Source organism: Copadichromis virginalis, linkage group LG10 (genome assembly GCF_057382275.1).
Source record: "Copadichromis virginalis isolate Kocher_CV1m ecotype Utaka linkage group LG10, C_Virginalis_male_GT1.1, whole genome shotgun sequence".
In the NCBI taxonomy this organism is placed as follows: Eukaryota; Metazoa; Chordata; class Actinopteri; order Cichliformes; family Cichlidae; genus Copadichromis; species Copadichromis virginalis.
In genome coordinates this window covers 20,892,233-20,913,194 of record NC_140627.1, presented here as the reverse complement: position 1 = coordinate 20,913,194, position 20,962 = coordinate 20,892,233, and the positions used below count along the sequence as shown (strand labels likewise).

Here is a 20,962-nt window from a genome sequence, read left to right as displayed (position 1 = left end):
TTTCATGTATGAAGGCATCTCTCACTTGGACACTTGTACAATGACACTCCTACCTTGAGAGTGTTAAATGTTAGAAGGTTTCTTAACCCTGGAAATGGATCTACCATCCTGCACTCTATGTGTCTTCTGTGGCCTCTCAGATCTTTTTATGCTGCTAAGCTGGCCAGTGTATTCTTTTTTTTTAAAGAATGAACCAAATTGTTGATGTTGGCTGCTTTTATATGTCTCTGATAGGCTCGAAAACAAAATAAACCTAAGTAGAAGTGAGGCCTCTGTCAATTGCAGAGAAGACTTTGTATTTTGAGTGCTACCAAATAGATGTCAGTCAATTGTCTGATTACTTTTGATCCTCTCAAAATGGGGATCTATGCATTTAAATGGGTGTAAATCATAAAAGTTAATGCAGTACTTTTGTAACACCACTTGAATTGAAGCTGAGGTTCGACACTTTAGTCACATCTCGATCAGAAAAACTGTGATTCCCCCAAAACGTATGGACCTAACTCTATCACCCTCATTCCTCCTGATATTAAACAAATGATAATTCATAGTTTTTAATGAAATGTGTGCTCATGTTTGCCCACACCTGTACACAAAAAAGGTAAACACATACAGAAGGCTTAAGGTCTTTCAATCCATTAGAGCAAATTGAATAATTAAATAAAGAATCACTTCATGCAAGTGTTTTCTGGTTCTTTATCTACTGTACATGAAAGGTTTGAGTTTAAACTATGGCAACTTTGTAACACTTTACCTTGCTGAGTTCCCATTTGTGTGAAAACAAGAGGTCATGAAACATAAATGTTGAATTTATTGAAGACGGACCAAGCAAGTCCAGCTTGGAGCAACACATGCATGCATCATACATCTGCGTGGAGAAGAAACTTATCAACGTCCCCTCAATCATTACCATCATATCTCAGAAATCTCTAAGTAGGCAAGAGATGCATTTTTACTGACAGTGAAGCTGTGTGTGTGTTTGAGTGACTGACTGATGGAGAGAGGAGGAGACAGGAGGAGAGAGGAAGAAGAGGTTCCTGTCAATATCACTTCCTTCATCGCTCTCTTCCTGCCCTCTGTTCCTTTTCGTACCCCCCACCCACAATCCCAGCCCCCCTCCGACACAATCCATGAATTATTTCTAAGAGCAATGACAAAGGAACAGACGCTCACTCAAAAACAGCCCCACAAGTTTAGTTCATCTGCTGAAACCCCCGCGGCACACTGGCGCTGTTGTCTTGTTAGTAGGTAATCACCGAACGGAGGGTGTATCTACGTGTGTGTTTTTCTTTGGTGGTGCTGATAAACTTTATGTGTGTGTGTCTGTGTGAGAGAAAAAAGAGTAAAAAGCACAGAGAGCCTGAGCTTCAGTTCGATTTGAGGTAAGCTGTCTGTGCCTGCGCTCCCGCGCACGCATGTGTGTGTTTGTGTGTGCATACTGTACATGTTTGGCCCAGAGCGAGCGATCCTTTAGCTGCTTGCTCCCCACAACTCTTGCCTCCCCCCTTCTCCTCTGTCCCTCCTTCCACCTTTTTCTCTCCTTTTTTTCCCCCTCCTCCTCTGCCTCTCACAAATCAATCTCACTCATCTATAATTCAACAGTTTGCCTTCAGCCTTTAAAATATACACCACAGTAACCTCCTCCCTCTGTCTGTCTAGCCCCTCATCTTTGCCTTTACCTCTTTGCTGTTCTCCCTTGTTTCTCCCCTCTTTTCTCTCCCTCTGGTGAGTCGGACCTCTGACGGCATTTGTAATGATGTTGTAATTTAATCTTATCATGGCCTCTAACTGTAGAGCAGCATCAGAGAGCCAGTAGCGTCGTTTTTGTTCAAGTATTTAACAAAGTTAATAACACCAAAAGCCACTAATCTCTTCAAGTGCATACAAGTAACCCCGGCAATGAATGTCTGGGATCATTTTTATATCAGTGAGGTTTTCAAAACGGCCGCGGCCTCAGTCGTTAAAGAAATCTTAAGATGCTGAAATGTTAAAGATTTTTTCACACAGCACGGCTTGTTTTTTTATGCGGCAGAGTATATTGTATTTATGTAGCTCCTCAGACTGTGTTTATGTAGTACTAATCTCACACTCTTATGGGGCCATAGTCAACACACACATAGAAAAACAAGACAAATTGCTGACTTTGAAGCATAAACCCTGATAATTTCAATATGTTTGCCTAATTTTGGTATCGAATTCATATTCTTATTAAATATCTCTCCAGTGATAATAAACTGTTGTCATCTAAGTAGCGTCATACAGGTTCATCATACAGAATGCAGTATCATCACCAACAGGTTTCCTGACTGAGAGCAGATCCTGTGTGTGTTTGAAACACATGACATCATTTTTCCTTCCACCTATCTGATTCAGGGTCAGCTGGACTCTATCTTAACTGTCAAAGGCCAAGAAGTGGAGTGCACCCTAGGCAGGATGGCAGTTTTGGACTAAGACAGAGAGACATGGAGAGAACATGCTTGCATGGACCTTAGATCTGATCGTGACCACTTTCCGTTGTTAGACTCCAAATGAAGCAGTTTCACTTTCATGTAGCTTATCAGTTGGCCTGTTTACAACTTGTCTGGCTGACCGGTCATGAATGTCTCATCTTCTGCCATTTGTCTGAACAGGATTTGCAGTTTATGAGTCGTCTTCTCTTCTCAGTCGTTCACTGACTCAGAGACACAAACACACTGGAGGTTCTCCTAAACCTCTGTATAATTTTGACCGTTAACCTCCAGTAAACCGGCGCTGGATCGACGTATCGCAGCATTTGTAATGCATTACTGGGCTGTGCATCGCTCTGCGCTGCCTTGTCATAAACTGATGACATCAGTGTCACCCTTACATGCAACAATGATGTAATGACACTTATACAGGTCTGAATGAGTGCAAAGTAAGTACGCCGTGCAAGTTATTAATTCTCAGTCTATCTCAGCCCTGCAGACATTACGAGCCCTTTCTCACAGACATCATGCACACTGGCTATCACCACTCTGGCCTGCGCTGTCATTTAAATATGCAGAGATGACAACAATGACAGCATTAATAGTAATGATAGCAATATGAAGCTAAGCCCTCATCATCATCATCATTAGCATATCTCCAGGGAGATGAGCCGTGATTGACAGCTAGCTGGGTGTTTTTTTGGGCTGCAGCTCAGCTATCAATTACCTCTGTGCATATCAACCATCATTATGTAAAATAACTCTGCTTCGCTCGGCTCTCTTAAGTCTTGTTCCCTCGCATAACTCTCTTTCCCTCTCCCATGCATTTCCTCCCTCCTCCCCAGCCCCCTCGCTTCCTCCTCCGCTGCCTTTTTTCTTTCTTCCGCACTCCATTTTGCTCTTCTCCCACCCACCCCTGCACCCGCCCCACACGTTTTGAATGTTGCTCAGCCGCTCTGCTCTTTTTCCTCCACTCTCACACTCGAGTTACGTTCAGCACCGCTCACCCATGGCCCTGAGTGTTTTGCATTTGGACATCTTAGCTACAAAAGTTACTTAATACGGTAAATGTGCCTGACGTGTATAGAGAGATGCACAGTGCGTTGTTGCAAAGCAAATGGAAACACACATTAGCCCTCTGTTGTTCATTTTCAACCAGGTTCCTGTTTCGTTATCTTCAATAAGAGATGTCTTCAGTTTGTGTGAAAATCAGCAGAAACGCTCTTTGCACTTCGTGGACAAATTATTAAACTTTGCTTGTTAGATTTTGTAACTGCATGTAGAAAGCACAATATGAAGATTATCAGCTTTGTGTTAGGCAAGACTTCACAAAACTCACATATTAGTGAACCAACCAAAATACATCTTCCCTCCAACTCAGATCCTTCTGATTTCCTTACATTTCTGCATCATATTAGTCTCTCTAATCCATTTAAGACAACTTATCAGCATTTAAAATACTAACTGCCTTTAATTACCACTCCTCCGACCTGTAAGTCAAAGTGGATGTAAACATTTAAAGAGATTTGAACTGACATCTGTGGATTATAGCACTGAGCCCTGTATCAGCACCTGTTTAATCTGCTGAAGTGCCCCTGAGCAAGATAAAACCACAGCAAAGTAAAACAAGCATTCCTCCAACAGGAAGCAATATATTATCACATTATGACTGCAGTAACAGCCGAACAGATTGCCTAATAGGATTTTATGTCCTTGTTTTTCCTACCGAATACTCAGATAGCAGGCACGGGGCCCAGCAGTGCTATCTGATGTCATCACATTAAACAATAACAAACTCACAATGTAAACAGGAAACAGGAAGTTGATCTCTGTGAAAGATCAACAGACTGAGAGGGAAACTCTCACTACTCATATTAGCTGCAGATTAGCTACTGACAAATGAGAATAAAGCACATTTAAAGGCCGGTCACTAATGCGCCGCATATAGCGATAGCATGAACTTGTGCTTCATTTTTTTGTATTTTTTGCAACTGGTCCCTCACTTTGTGCAGAAAATGATCAATTATTTGGCTGTTACGATCGGTACACATACATTTACGAGTTGCTTCGCACACACACGCAGATGGAGAAAGTGAATATCATTCTGTCAGAAAGCTTTGCCAGGAAACTTGGCAGCTAGGTAAAACAAGATATCTAAAGAAAGCAGTGAGACAGAGAAGAGACACAGGAGGCAGGAGAAGCTAAAGCACTGATCTGTTGTTCAGTTTGTCTGCACAAACTGACTCACTGCAATTTCTCCACCTGTCAGCAACAACTCAGAATACCGTGTGTGTGTCTGTGTGTGTGTCTGTTTTCTTTCTCTTCCAAGGCAGCATCGTTATTCTTGGCTCGGTAGCACACCAGGTCTTCTGGGAATAAAACGGACACAGAGATTCAGTCTTAGACGCTCACGATCTTCTTCACACATACACACAAAGCTGGAATTCCCCCAGATGTCACCCTTGCCCCGTTGGTATTGTAACTATTTAAATGATGGGAGAGTGGTCGAAACAAACTCCCATAATCCTCTTTCCCGATTCTCTTTTCCATTTGTTTCCCCTTCACACACTCCTCCCCTCCTCCTCCTCCTCTTCCTCCTCATCATCACTGTTTCTCTCTCTCTCTCTGCATTCAGCCATCTCTCCATCCCCTCTCTCTGTCACTTCCTGTCTCTCTGTTCAGGTCTGTGTTAGCCCTACATATTAAATATTAATGTCAGTTGTGCTCTGAGCCATAATTGCCATCTCAGCCCCTGAATAATGGATGCTGCTGTGCTGTTCACCACTACACTATAGCTAACAAAAAATAACAGCATCCAACTGTTGTTTGCTATATTACTACAACCAACGCAGTACAGTGCAGTAGTGATAAACCTGTCCACCCTCAGATAACTTCCCAACAGTGCTGGTACGAGCAGCTGTAGTTACCTTTTCACATTAAATGATTCGTTTTTTTTAACAGTCTAAAAGGGTGTATTTTAACCCTAACTTAACAGTTTTTTGCTAACCAAACAGGAAGTGAAAGAAAAAAAAACAACTGAAAATGAGACCATCTGCCTGCTTGTGCTCGTTTTATGTGTCCGTTTGGACGTTAGGTTCCTGTGCAGTCCTTCAAAAACCCAGCAGCAACAGCTCGACTGTGTGTTGTTCCAACGCTGATCAGTGGACCGCAAAAGAGAAGAGAGCTTCAGCTTTTCATTTTGTATGTTATAACTTCATTCTTTTCTGCAGCTGGCTGACAGAACAACAACAGCACAAGCTAGAGCAGCCCACAGACAGGTCGCACCACATACATTGGAAACTGCCTCCAACAGGCAGCAGACGTTCTCTGCAGGTAGACGGGCTGTCTATAGCACCCTGCCAATGCACTGCCAAAGGAGAACCATATTCTACCCATTATTCACACTTTGACGTCTCATAATATTGAAAATAATTCTTACAAGGGTAATTTAAGCTGGCAAAAATAGAGATAGTTGATTGTTTATATAATCTGGCTGATTATATTTTACGGTTGCCTAGCACTTTGTTTTAGTAGCATCAGTATTAACAATATAGCATGCTAACAACCCAGCAACATCTTTTATATTTAAGTTTATAAAACAAACACACTAAAAAAAGTGCTCTCCTGTTGCAGAGTCTTGCATGGTTAAGAATACCTTAGTAAAGCTAGCATTCAGCTGCAAGCTCTCCCTGAATACTGAAGATGAGAAACACAGAGATTATCCTGTATACACTGGATATTGTAGTCTTTTGCACCTATGTCTTCATCCACACTCTGACTCTATAATGAAAAATCACAAGTGTATAAGACAGTATTACTTTTGCATGTTAATGTTTTTGTCTTTCTTCTTTTATTAGTTTAAATTACTGCTCCCCCTGACTCCAACACTGAAGAGCTGTGTGTGCATGTGTGTGCGTGTGTGTGTGTGTGTGTGTGTGTGTGTGTGTGTGTGTGTGTGTGTGTGTGTGTGGCAGGCAGGACTGGTGTCAGGTCAACTCTGTGAGTGTGGTACTCACAATATAGCAGCAAAGGTCAACAGCGCCGTTATCACTTGAACATGATCGGGCCTCAAAGAGGGAGAGCAGTAGCGGAGGGAAGGGGAGCGCTCTCCCCTCCCCCACAATCACTCAGACCCTTATAATTGCCCATTTTAATTGGAGGCCTCTTAACGACCAGCGACTGGACCAGCCAATCAATTCACACAAGATGTCTCTGTGCGTGTGTGTGTGCGTGTTGCTGCAGGGTCTCTTTGTAGCACAGTTGATTAGGCCAGATGGGGTCAAGTGAAGGGGAGAGAGGATCGCTCCCATACTGCATTAAAATGTAGAATATGTACTTTTGACAGTCAATGAGAGAAAACACTCACACCGGAAAAGGACAGAGTCGAGTGGAAGATGGAAATATGAAAAATAATGAGATCACCAATAAGCTGAGCCAGTGATAGAAGGAATGCACTGAGAGGGGGGAATTATTGCTGTAATACTGATGTGGTGATTATTAAGGTGATGTTTAAACCGTTCCTATCTTTCTCAGTAGAGCAGCAACAGAGAAAGCAGCAAGAAGAGCCTGCAGCAGAAATATTGTTACAGTAGCTGCAGAGCAGAAATAGAAATAAAGAAGTTCATTTACTCAGAGCACCTAAAGGAGTCCTGTTGCGCTGTAGAGGAGTGCCTTGCTGAGGTTTTATTTCTGCCTTCCATTTTATCGATGCAACATACAAGTGCGCCAACGGCTTGTTGTAAAAGTCAGCTGCAAAAGTCAGCTAAGTCCCAGTTTACTAACGATTTAATGAACTGGGACATATAACATAGCAGAGTCTCAGCAATGGCAGGATGATAGGAGGTATGTTAGGACACTGTGGAGACTAGTTGCTGGTGATGGCAGCTCTCTCACCGACCAGTGTGAGGTGGAGATGGAGGAGGCAGGATGCAAGAGTCTAAAAGGCAGAATGACAGGAGAGTATATGAAACAGCCTGATTGGCTCACAGAGGCTGGGTAAGAAGATGACTGAACTTGAGTAATGATGACAGAATTGAGCTGGACACTGTGGGAAAGTGAAAGAGTAGACTAGAAGCCCAAACCCCCAGGAATACACACCTTATATTCATACTTGGAAGTCTTCTGATCGTTCCCAACAGCCTGCTTATGTTTTATTCATTAAGGAAAAAACATACGCTTACGAAAGAAGGCTGTAAGGTCCGCGATAAATTTATTTAATATATAAAATCAACTTAATTCGACAGACCCTGCCTTGTTATTTATTCTCGACTAATGCCAGCTTGAATGAGAGATTATGTCAAGAGCGAGAAAAAGAAAAGAGGAAGTCAAACATGGAGCACGAAAATGCATTGATTGAGATGGGACACATAGTCAGAACTGTAAAGTTCACTGCCAGCTTGGATGCATACGTGTAGCAAAGTGTAATACCCTTCACACCAGCAGTGGGAAAATCACTCATGGTGTCTAAACTTTACACAGAGATAACATTGAGGTCAAAGCAAGGTTTATTTTTACATTTAAAGCAATTTAAACAATGTTGTTTGTGGTTATGGTTATAGATGAGACCACAGTGACAGTGCATGTAAAATCCATTCAGTTTGTTTTAACTATCAGAGTAAGACACATGCATTTGATTATGAGAATCCAACCTTGTGTTGTGTCTCCCGAATTCATTGTATCTGCTTTTCTATTGTCTGAAACTCTTAAAAACTTATAAATAATTCATATCACTTATATATTTGTGTTGACTAAAAACCAAGACAGCATTAAAACTAGATGTGTAGAGATGATATTCTTGGTAAGATCTGCGTTATATACTCTTCCATCAGATCAGTGCTTTTGAACAACTCCACAGTCTTTATTTTAATATTTTGTCCTTTATTATACTTTTTATCTTATATGTATGTTATACAACATTGTAGAAGCAAATTATGTTTAAATTACCGTTTCCAGAAGCAGACGTTTCAATTACAGCATCATTTGCAAGAGTTACATTAATAAAATGCTTATAGTTTTACACTATAAAGATGAATTTTTTTCTCTTTCCCATTGGGTTTGTTTTTTGTTTGAATCCATATTATTTTCAGTCTTTGAAATTTAGGTCTTTTACTTGTAAATTATTGCGTTTTTTTTTTTTGTTTTTTTAGTATATCAGACAGATGAGCGGGGAAGTGTGTAAGCCTCCCAGTCGCCTCCTTTACGCAGAGATCTACAGCACAGGGTCAGCTGAGGCGCTCATGTTAACGCTATGCTAGTGTTGTGAGAAGGACTAGACAGTGGGAGGTCAGCAGGGGTCACCGTGGCTGTCCTCCGCTGTGATAGGCTGTCACCCGGAGGTTAAGGGTCAAGATAATTAGGTATGCAGAATCCCAGCGCCGGTGTTCTAATGAAGCTTGAGCTCGTTAATGCAGAGTTCTACACTCAGACCTGCCACTAGGCTGTGCTGCACCGTCACACACACACACTCGCATGTGGACTATATGTTTGCGCGCACACACACGCGCACGCTCATGCCTCTGCTTTGTTCTGGTGGTCCAATTCAAGGGCTGTCACCTCTTGAACAGCAGAGCTTCGGGCTCAGCCACCAGGGAATGGAGATAATACAGACATATTTTCATGAAATCTAACATAATGCAATAGCTCTGCAATCTTAATGTTATAATGGAGTTATAGTATAGGATAGTATAGTATTATATTCAATAATTTTCTGAGATATAGAGGTGTCTTTTTCAATCTTATCTTTAAATATCTTGTGTTGGAGGGCTGTAGTTTGTGTAAATAGTCCTGTAGACCTTTGAAATGGCAAATATGGTTAATGTAAAAAATATTGTATTGGATTGTGTTACAATTTTCATGTGGTGCTTTAGGTTTTCATCCTAAGCTAGTAACGCTGTTTGATCTCATTTCTTTGTTTCTGTAAAGAAATTCCTCCCGGATTAAAGTGAAACTGAAGACAATCATCTGCTGTTTATTAACACAAAATATATTTGCAAAGTAAAAGGTTTTGCATGAGTGCAGAGGAAGGAAAGTGGCGGTCTTCTTTGTGTTTGAGGCTGTGTGATGGGGTATTGCTTTTGTTGAGCTGTGAGGAGCACAGATGTAACACAAATACACATGCAAACATGAACATGTGTGGGTGTTTGTGTTTTTCTGTGCAAGTGTGCCTTGTTGCTTCTGCCAGGCTGGCCAGCTGGCTCACAACAAAACACAACCTGGATGTGTTTGTTTGCCGTTGATGGCCATCTGTGTGTTTGATTTATTCTGTAATATAGATTCATGACATATGGTCCCATTTCAAACACCTAATGTCAACATAGCTCCACTTTTTAATGGCTTGACATCAGGGTTAATGTTAAGAAAGTAGATCCTGAATCTTAAGTTTTGCAGAAATATACAGTTGCTTATTATCTTTAACACTAACTGGATTTATGCTTTTTCGTGACTTATGGAAAGACAGAAACAGCGGGAAGGCTGTAGCTAGAATTTTGAGAGCCGAAATTCACAAAAAGTGTAAAACTTAAGGTCAAACTTATGATTTCCTCACAGTCACGTAGTTTCTGCAGTTTTGCTACAATACTATAAAACTTCCCTTCTCATGTGCTCATCCGCTGTCTTTTTGTGGACTTTTCAAAGAAGCTGCTGTGGATTTAGGAACAAAAAAAGTTCCTTACATCTGCAAGCAAATTCCACAAGGAAATTCATTTTGACTTTCACACAGTATGAAATATTAATTTCTCTCTCTGTTTATGTGGATGTGTCTGCACTGGGCCTGAGCTCGCATTCTGGAGGAAAGCAGTCTTCACTCTGGTCTATTGTCAAGCTGTTAACCTCAAATATGGCCTTATCCTCTTTGTCTCCACAGATTTTTCCTCAAGTTTTTCCTCAAGTGCAACCAGAACTGTTTGAAGAATGCAGGAAACCCGAGAGACATGAGGAGGTTCCAGGTACAAACCGCAAGATTTTCTTCACTCTCGTAATTCATTCCTCATTTTCTTTTGTCGAGGCTTCTCTCTATACCTCGCTGTCTTTTTTCTCTCATTCTCGCCCTTCCCTTTGTCTCCTGTGGACATACCACATAATGACACAAATGCATGGCTGCTGCAACACATATACGCAGGAATGTGTGTATGCGTGTGTTTCTGTGTAAGTAAATAAGCTATCAGCGCCTGTACAGGAAACATGAGATCCTGACCCTGAGTAGTTGGAGCATAAATATACACACAATGCAGGGGTATAGAGGGGAGAGGGTAAGAGAGCCAAGCAGTGTGTGTGTGTAAGAGAGAGGGAGAGATAGGCCACAAATTGGCAATGATAAAAGAAAGATGCTAAAAAAAAAAATCATGGCAACCAAAAAGAAAGAGATTATGCAGTCTGACAGGTGAGGCTGGGACAGAGATGGGGGTCCAGGGTGTCCCCCACCTCTCACCCTGTGTCAGCTGGGATAGCTCCAGCTGCCCAGGACCATAAGCTGGGTAAGCAGTGAGAAAAATGGGTGTATAAATAGAATATGGAAGAAGCAACTGAAAAATCCCATTTTTATTATCAGTCTAACATTCCCAGTATGCATCGGCATACTGCAAACCTGAGGGACCACGAGTGACAGAGACACAGCACGCAAATGCATTGCCTGTGACACTGTATCAAGAGAGAAAGAAAGAAGGTTGTGAATAAGATTTCAGGCAGTGCACTCAGTATTATTTCCTTATCTAAAGGCCACAACACAATCAGGAAGACACCACTTGAGCATGAATAGAGAAACTGGACGCCCAGGAGATACTGATAGATTTATTACCGTGGCACATGAGTATGGGAGTGTGTGTGTGTGTGTGTGTGTGTGTGTGCGTGCGTGCGTGCGTGCGTGCGTGCGTGCGTGTGTGTGTGTGTGTGTGTGTGTGGCGTGCTCTCTTGTGTACAGACTTGTGTGTGTGAGAGTGAGATGGGATGGAGAGAGTCATCCAGCACCAAGTGTGTGACGGTATCTGTGCCTCTAATTGTGCAGCTCTATTGTAGTGGAACCAGAAAAGACAGCTCTGTTTCCCTGGGAGATAATTAAGGGCCGGACCCATCAGGAACTATTGGACAGAGGAGGACACACACACAGAGTGTACAGTGACTTAGTGTGTGTTGAGGGTGCTGGTAATAGCAGTGATAACAGGTTACATTTAAAGAGCTTTTCACAGTTTCATGCTTTTAACTCCTCCCTGCGATGATCCCTCGACCCCCGACTTTATAATTCCTCATTTTTTCTTTTCTTTTTTCTTTTTCTTTTCTTTCTCTTTCCCCGCTCCCTCCCTCCCTCCCTCCCTGCCTACCTCCTTTCCCACCCCTACCCATTTTTTATGTCCACCTTTTCCACCTTGTTCCCCAATCCTCTCCTTGTTAATCACCTTATTTTCTCAATTGTCCACCCAACTCTCTCTGCCACTCACCCCCTTACCTCTCTCCAGGTGGTCGTATCAACGACAGTGAGCGTGGAGGGACACGTCCTGTCGGTCTCTGATAACATGTTCGTTCACAACAACTCCAAACACGGTCGACGGGCCCGCAGGCTCGATCCTGTGGAGGGGACGCCGTCTTACCTAGAACACGGTAAGGAGTGTGTGTGCATGCATGCAAGCACGTGTGTGTGTGTGTCTGAGAGCATAAGCAGCATGGCCACCAGATGGTTGATGGTTTAATCCTATCAGGTGATTCCTGCCCCTCCATCTGGCTAATCCAACTCACTACACACACACATTGCATGGTGTGGTGCTTTCTGTGTGTGTCAGTGTGTGTGTATCGGTCTAATATCATTATGCTTTTTTTCATACTCAAACCCAGACTAAGGGGTGTTGTTGTAATTCAGCTGCATACTGATAATCACACACAAACACTTACACTGAGATGAGAGCTGGTTTTTGACAGACGGGTTTTTGTTGTTATGATATAGGATTAGATCACATGAGCTTAAACACACAATACTCTGTCATATTGAAGTGACATAAGCTGACTGTATCCATTATGTTTGAAGTCATGTGATGCACACCAAACCGTCTGTGTGTGCTTTTATCCATGTAAGATCATTAGTTTCAGAAATGAACTGTCCTAATCTCGTGCCAGTCAAGCTTTGGGATCAACAAACTGTAAACACACCAATACAGATTGCGTCCAAATGATGCTTTTAAACTACCGTCAATCAACGATAATGGAAAATTACACAGTGAAACAAGAAGTGAGCTTCTGTTTTTGGGGTTTTTTGTACAAGTCATTTAAATAAATCTCTTTTTTACCAGGAGTAAATAGTAAACTAACTGCTGTTGGTTCAGAGCTTTCAGTGATTTCTTTTAAAATTTTGGTTAAATTCTATTATTATGACAGTCTATTCTTTCCCACTCAAACACTTCTCAGAAACATAAATAATGGTTGAAACTGAAGTGAAGAGAACCCAAAGACTTTACTTGATACTTCAGCACTCGTTTCCTGTGTTTATCATTTTACTCAGCAGAATTATTTACAAGGGGAAACCCTTCTTTTTTGCACAAGGACCCATTGAAAAAGGACTCAGTCTTTGAATCTGCAGTGTTTTCAGTGAATAAGTGTGATGATCTGGAACACAGCCAGAATCCGCGGGTGCAGCAGGATGAATTATGAGGTGCAGATGCAACAGGGATGAAAACGCTTCAAGCCAGATTTCCCCTCCAGTTTGCAGACTGATTTGTGTTTTTTTACAATAGCAATATAGTTAATATTTCATGTCTTTTTCAGCTGCAGTTTATTGTAGATGCATGTTAAATACCAAAAGTACCTAATTCTTTTTTTTCACCCTTTTACTCATGGATCTAATCATGCTCTCATCTATATGCTCCAGGAGCAGCGCCCTGCATTAAAGCCATTAGTCCCAGTGAGGGCTGGACTACGGGAGGTGCTACTGTCATCATCATAGGAGACAATTTCTTCGACGGTCTCCAAGTAATCTTCGGTACCATGCTGGTTTGGAGCGAGGTCAGTTTACCAGCCGTCCTGCCCCAGTGTTGTTTCAACCCCTCAACTGTGTGTTTTTGCCTTCGGAGCTTTGGAAGTAATTCAATATGAAAACACACTTTTCGTCATGGTCAGGCTCTTAACTGTGCGTGATCAAGTGCATGTTTGTGTGTACGTGTGTGTGTATGTGTGTTAATGTTTGTCTAAATGAGGTTTGGCTCTCTAATGAGTCCCCACCAACGAGCGACCACCGCCCCTCACTACCTTCCTCACCCACACTCCCTCTGTCTCTTTCTCTCTGGAATACTGATCAAATCAGCAGATTTTGATAGCCATCAGCTTAATGCTCACAAAAACACTCCCTCTCTCTCACACACACACATACAGCTCACTATCATACTTTTCCCCAGCTCCACTCCTCGACTGAATGTTTATTTGTCTTTTGACTCCACTCACCGTGTGTGCTGAGCGACCGTGGCTCTTTTCCAACAACAACAGCGACAGTGTTTCTGTGTGTGTGTGTGTGTGTGTGTGTGTGTGTGTGTGTGTGTGTGTGTGTGCGTGTGTGTGTGTGTGTGTGTGTGTGTGTGTGTGTGTGTACACACACACTGGCAAACATGGATGGGTGTTTGTGTGTCTGTGTTAAGAGCTGAGGGGTTTGTTTACAGTGTTGAGAGCCACACTTACACTCACTAACATGTGTACAGAGTTTCAGTTCAGTTCAAACTGACTCAGCTCTCTTGGCGTTCCTCATTCCATCCTTCGAATGGATTTTAGCCAACCAAATGCTTCATTTGCACTCAACCTGATTATTGATTTCGAAGCAAGAAAACACAGTTTGAAAAAGGTCCGTCGGTGGAAAGTCATTACATGTTTGCCAAGTGGGGTTTGTCTGTATCTCTCCATCCTGTCTACTTTTTTTTCAAAACCCTTAACAGATATTTTGAAAATCATCCATAAATATGTTATAACTGGTTCAAGTGTGTCTCGAATATGGCTCAAAAACAATGATTTATCTTCCTCCTGGTATAAACAGAGATGCTGGAAGGTCAGGATCTAGTTCATTTCTATTTTCTTTTTATTTACCCTAAACTTGTGGTCCATTTCAAACTAAGTCATGTAACATACTGTCATCATTGTGGAGCAATTCTGTCATCGTCATTTATTGAGGTTTACCACAATTAGTTCATGTCACAGCTCCATTAAGGTCTCGCCACAGCATTTGAACCGAGTTGAGGTCTGCACTTTGACTAGGGCCATTTCAGCACCGTTGTTCTGTCCATCGTCTTCTACTGGAACAGATCCCAGCTGTCAGTGGGCGATAGGTGGGTTACACCTTGGACAGGTCGCCAGTCTACCACAAGCTATACACAAAGAGACAGGCAATAAATCACACTCACATTCACAGCTACGGACGGTTTAGAACAGGGGTGGGCAACTCCAGGCCTCGAGGGCCGGTGTCCCTGCAGGTTTTAGATGTGTCCTTGAACCAACACAGCTGATTTAAATGGCTAAATTAGCTCCTCGACATGTCCTGAAGTGCTCCAGAGGCCTGGTAACAAACTAATCATGTGATTCAGGTGTGTTCACCCAAGGTGAGATCTAAAACCTGCAGGACACCGGCCTTCGAGGCCTGGAATTGCCCACCCCTGGTTTAGAATCACCCGTTTATGTAACATGCATGTCTTTGGACTGTGGGAAAACCCAGAGTATGCAAACTCCACATGGAAAGGCCACATCATGTGCACTCAAATCCAAGCCTTTCTTGCTGTGAAGTGAGGGTGCTAACTAATGCACCACTTCACAAGCGCATGGCACAACACAGAAGAGCCACCTCCACAGGACAAGACTCAGCAGTCCATCTGCATCTTAAGGATAAAGGACACTCTTTCGAGGATGCCAATGTTCACATTTTGGACAGAGAGGACAGATGGTTTGAAAGAGGAGTGAAAGAAGCCATCTATGTCCACTGTGAGCGACCATCTTTGAACAGAGGCGGGGGTTTACGACACCAACTCTCTGCCATCTATAATCCAGTTTTGAGATCCCTTCCCAGACGCCTTAACGCCCACTCACATCCTGGGCCATCTGACCTCAGGAATTCGCATGATAAGGTGGGGCCAGGTTTCACAATGAACACACCCGAAACTCTGGCTGATTGGGACCCACACCCAGTTTCACACCTTGGCTCAGGCGATTAGAGGATCATCAGGGGGTCCTTTTGTCCCTCTGTGGGGGGTTACTCCCACTAGGTTATATCTGGGACTCTCCACCATTTGACCTTAGAACTGAAGAAGCTTCTCGGATGAGAGGTGAAACGTCTTCAAGCTACTTAAAGAAGTCCAGACGCTTTTCTTTGCAAGCTCCTTTGACTACGATGACGTGGATGACTGAGAACCTTCACAGACATAACTAATGCACCATTTTGCCACCCCCATCATTGTTCTGTTGCATGACCCAACTGGGCCAAAACTTAGCTGTTGGACGAATGTCCCCACATCTTACTCTAGAACAGCGGTCCCCAACCTTTTTTGCGCCACGGACTGGTTTATGCCCGACAATATTTTCACGGACCGGCCTTTAAGGTGTCGCGGATAAATACAACAAAATAAAACTAGTACCGGTACCGAAAAAAGAAGATTTATTCATAACACACGTGAAAAGACCAAGGAAAACCGAGTTAACGATAAAAACGATAACAAAATAACGCTGAAAACCGATAAAAACCCTGAAAACCATACATTTCACACCTGAGCCTCAACTCTCGCGGCCCGGTACCAAGCGACTCACGGACCGATACCGGTCTGAGGCCCGGGGATTGGGGACCGCTGCTCTAGAACGTTTGGTATACAGAGGAGTTCGTGGTCGACTCAATGATTGTAAGGTGTCCAGGTCCTGTGGCTGCAAGAAAAGCCCAAGTCATCACCCCTGCACTACTGTGTTTGACAGTTGGTATTTCTGCATTATGGCCAAACATCTCCATTATGGTCTTGTCGGTCTAAGGGACATTGTTCCAGAAGTCTTGTGGTTTGTTCAGATGCAACTTTGTAAACCTAAGCCATGTTGCCATGTTCTTTTTAGACAGAGGCTTTTAGAAAGAGGCAAACAAGCCACACTTTTTATTTCTTTTTCTGTGTGTTTTTCTGATCATGTTGTTGTGAACTTCAACATTTAACATGCTAACTGAGGGCTGTAGAGTCTTGGGCGCACTTTCACAATTTCCCAAGCATTGCATGGTCTGACCTTGGGGTGACTTTGCTGAGACCACTCCTGGCAAGATTGTGGCATTGTGTTAACACACACCTGAACGCTCCGGACCAGTAAACCTGCCAAAACCTCTGCTTTTATAGAGGTGCTCACACTTGCTGATGACGACTCTATGACTCATTTTAAATCTTAGCTAATAATGAAAAAAGGAATCAGTGGTTTTGCTCCAAATGCCACCTTCAAATTCAGACTAATGCAAAAATGCATTAAATTCAAATATAAAACCAGGTCAGCTAGAGATCAATTTCACATCATTAACAAGCGATCAATCTCCAACCCAACAACTAAAATAAAGTTTAGAGCAAAGCTTCAGTATGCAGGTTTATTTAAATCTGCGACTGAATTACTAGATTTAAAGGAAACATCTTTTTTTTTTTTTTATCAGTGGAGATATTTTTCATGAATAGAGAAAACCTAGCTGCACAACATTAAGAACTAAAGGTGCTGTGGTGTCCCGATGTTTAATACTTCATTCTTCTTGATTCTTCGGGTGATTTGACTCTTGGTACTCTGTTCCTTGCTTTTCTAGCTGATTACACCACATGCCATCCGGGTGCAGACGCCTCCCAGACACATCCCTGGGGTTGTAGAGGTCACTCTGTCTTACAAGTCTAAACAGTTCTGCAAAGGCACACCAGGGAGGTTCATATACACAGGTAGGTTCAAAGAACACAGTTACACACACATACAATTTACTGTATTGTCTTAATTAAAATATGTTTTTCTTCTTCTAATATGAAAACTGTCTAATTTGTCATTGTAGGTTAGTGAAAAGGTGTGTTTGCATATATAAGCTTTTGTATGTGCATTTGTGTGTTTGTACATGTTTCAGAGAGACTGTGTCTGAATGTGCGTGTGTGTGTGTGTGTGAATAACATCTATGAGTTGTAGTTCACTCTCAGGCCAGACAGTGTTGAACTAATGACTGTAGATTAGTCAACATTAACGACCCACACTCGTTAGAATGTTGCCATAATCAGAGGCTCGTTAAAACCAGCTACAATTAAACAGTCTGCTCTTTATAGCCCTCCATACTGAAACTATTAGTGAAATCATCCAGAACACCCAGTTTACTAACGCACATTAAACGCACACACACAAACACACACGTTTCTGACCGGATTGTTGACTTTGAGTGAGCATTTTCCTGCTAAACGGAGTAGTGCAGGAAAAGGAGAGAAAGCATGCGTGTGTGTGTTACTTTGCACATACATGTGGAAATGGATGGAGGTGATGTGATGTCTGGTATTGATCCGCTCAACATGGCTCCATCACACCATAACGATGACGTCATTCACAGATTCACAGACAGGGGGGGGAATTGTAGCTGCCATAGAAATTCTTGGAGTCTTGGAGACATTTAATGACGCCAACATTACAGGAGGATTTAAACATGATCAATGAAGATGGAAAAAAAACTTACAATGAATAAATGTGAGTTTTACTCTTGGGGACAAGTACATAAAATCTCTAATATTTCCTGCTCAAGAGGTGAGAAGAAAGTGATGAAGTCTGCATTTCAGCTTTGCGTGCTTTATTTGATTAAATTAAGCTCGATGTGTATTCCATGATAATGCCCAACAAAAAGTCATAGAGGAAGAACAGTATTAGGGAAGTAACTGAAAAAGGAAGGACAAATGCAAGCACTTCACTGCTTTAAACCAGTCGGGATTGTACAATTTAAGAAAAATGGGCTTCTGTGTGAAATCGCAGCTATCACCACAAAAAAAAAGCAGCAATTATAAGCTTAAATGGCAGACCCACAATCAGGATTTTGTTAGATGATGGCTGTACAAAATTTTGAGGAGTAAAATGTCAGGCGATGTGAGTTTCTTTTAAAGGTAGTTCCTTTGTAAAAGATCTCCAGCTTGCTTCAGTGTTCTTCAGACGCAACATCTTTGTGACCCTGAGGCTAGCCGGCTGGTAATTGGTCCGTCTGGCATCTAACTGCTGCTCCTATTGGGCGCAGATGACCCACTCGTGACCTTGCGATTGGCTAATGGCTTCAACATGTGACCCAGGAAACGCGATCCGTTAGTGCGGTTGCCTGATCCCGCCTCGAGGTTGACTCCTTGCTAGAAGTCACTGGTGAAAGGTCAGGGTGGTGAAAGCTGATTGGCTGTGGTGGTTTTTCAGCGCTTAAGCTGTGGTTGCCTCTGGGTGTAAGGGCTGCGCAATTAAACATACTCACGAGCACACATGTGCAAAAAAACGCGCACGCACACACCACACGTAAAAACGCACGCAAAGCCACACTTACATGGGGTCATGTCTTACACAACTTACCACACACACTTTCAAACAGGGGCAGGAGTTTAAAGTAATTGTAAATCAGAGTGATATGAGGGAAAGATGGTGACTAGTCTGGTAAACAGATGGTCTACCACATATGTATACACACACACACACGCACACACATACAAACACACGCACACACATACAAACACACACACACACACACCCTACATGCACACATGGTGCCGTATGGCTGCCTCATCTGCCCGATGGGAAAAATGAACATTCTCGACATCACACACCATAAACTATAAACACACAAAGGTACAAAGTGACAATCAATAAATGCTGGCATTATGAACGCATGTGTGGACACACACTCGTATAAAGAGCTGATTTATTATCAACAGCTGAAGAAAAAAAAACTCAGAAAGCTCAGAAACTTTTAGAGAAATTTGAAAAATGGTGACAATTTTAGACTTTTTTTCTTCACTTTTCCAAACAACCTCGCTTGGAGACGGGAGAAGTGAGAAATAGAGAGATTAAAAACAGAAAGCTGGAGATGCATAAAAAGGGGGGGGGGGGGGGGTGCATAGGAAGAAAGGTGGATTTTTAAAACCAGATTGTAAAGTATCGATCCGCTCATAAGTGGATCACATATACTGATACACACATGCAGATACACTCATCGTACATAGACACATATACAAACACACGGAAAGTCACAGAGAGAAGACGAGCTCGGGAGAAAGAGATCTCATCTCATAAGGCGAAGAATGAAGCAATAATTCAGTGGTATTGAACTGCTGGCTGGCCAGAGAATCAATATCACCACACCTCCTCTTCTCCTCCTCCTTTTCTTCTTCTTTTTCTCCTTTTACATCAGTCCCCTCTGTCCTTTCACCCACCCAATTTCACTCGCTTCCCTCCCCTCCTGCTCTTTACCCCATTGTTTTTCCTCTTTCTGCACATTCTTTTGTTTCAACACCACCCAAAGATAACTAGAAAAACATCGCCATTTTACAACAAATGCACATGAGAAATCCTAGACATACACCACCCCCACGTCTTCTCTTCTGTCTCCCTCCTCTGTTCACATTTTATTGTGAAACAGGAGTGGATGGCCTGTCCTCATGAAACTTCAATGAGTATTGATCTGATGGCAGCTCTGGACTCTGGAGGAAGAACTAGGCTGGAGGATGGAGGGGCGGTGGAAGAATGGATGGACGGATAAAAGTGGCAGAAGGTGTAGTTAAGAAAAAAGGAAGGAGGTGAAGCGGAAGAGAGTAGGAGGAGGGGAGAGGAGGGAGTCATGCAGTGATGATTTCACAGGCAGAAGGGTGGCAGGATTTGTCGAGATGAAACAGGTTCAAGCTTCAGTGTCACCAAATCGTCCACCGTCTTGAAGCTGTTTATCTTTTTTTAGACTCATCATTGACACAACTCATATCATTGGATTAACACGGTGCTATGAAATGTATTTGCCCCCTTCCTGATTCCTTTTTGCATATTTATCACATTTTCAGATATTGTTGACAAATTTGAACATTAAACAAATAATAAACCAAGCAGAAAGGGAAAAGCGCCGAAAGGTGATCTCCTCTCAAAGACCAACACATCATGCAACAATGTAAAGAAACAACTGAGAAACAAAGTCAGTGGCATGTATTAGTCTGGAAAGGGTTACTAGCGAGTTCTAAGTCTTTGGGACTCCAGTCAGAGCCATTATCCACAAATGGAGAAAACTTGGAACGATGAAACTTCCCAGGAGTGGCCGGCCTGCCAAAGTCACTCCAAGAGCGCATCAACAACTTATCCAGGAGGTCACAAAAGAACCTAAAAAAACATCTAAAGACCTGCAGGTCTCACTTGCTTCAGGGTGTAGAAGACTTGCCATAAAAGATGGAACCATGAATTCTGCTCTACCAAAAAACCCTGAAGGTGAATGTCTAGCCATCAGTTCTTGCCCTTAAACTGAAACACACTTACATTACACAGCAGGACAATAATCTGATACCCACCAGCAAGTCCGCCTCTGAACACCTCAAAAAACT

At 42.5% G+C, this 20,962-nt stretch overlaps 1 protein-coding gene across 6 annotated transcripts in view; it reads left to right on the top strand.

Moving 5' to 3' along the window:
* LOC146700414 (transcription factor COE1) overlaps positions 1 to 20,962 on the top strand; it is an 89,864-nt gene that overhangs the window by 47,575 nt on the left and 21,327 nt on the right. For all 6 annotated transcript variants that reach the window (XM_085470596.1, XM_085470593.1, XM_085470595.1 and 3 more), the window contains exons 7-10: positions 10,309 to 10,390; positions 11,894 to 12,035; positions 13,294 to 13,427; positions 17,203 to 17,329. In XM_085470596.1, coding sequence (XP_085326722.1) covers positions 10,309 to 10,390; positions 11,894 to 12,035; positions 13,294 to 13,427; positions 17,203 to 17,329 — 485 coding nt within the window. The remainder of the gene's footprint in view (positions 1 to 10,308; positions 10,391 to 11,893; positions 12,036 to 13,293; positions 13,428 to 17,202; positions 17,330 to 20,962) is intronic.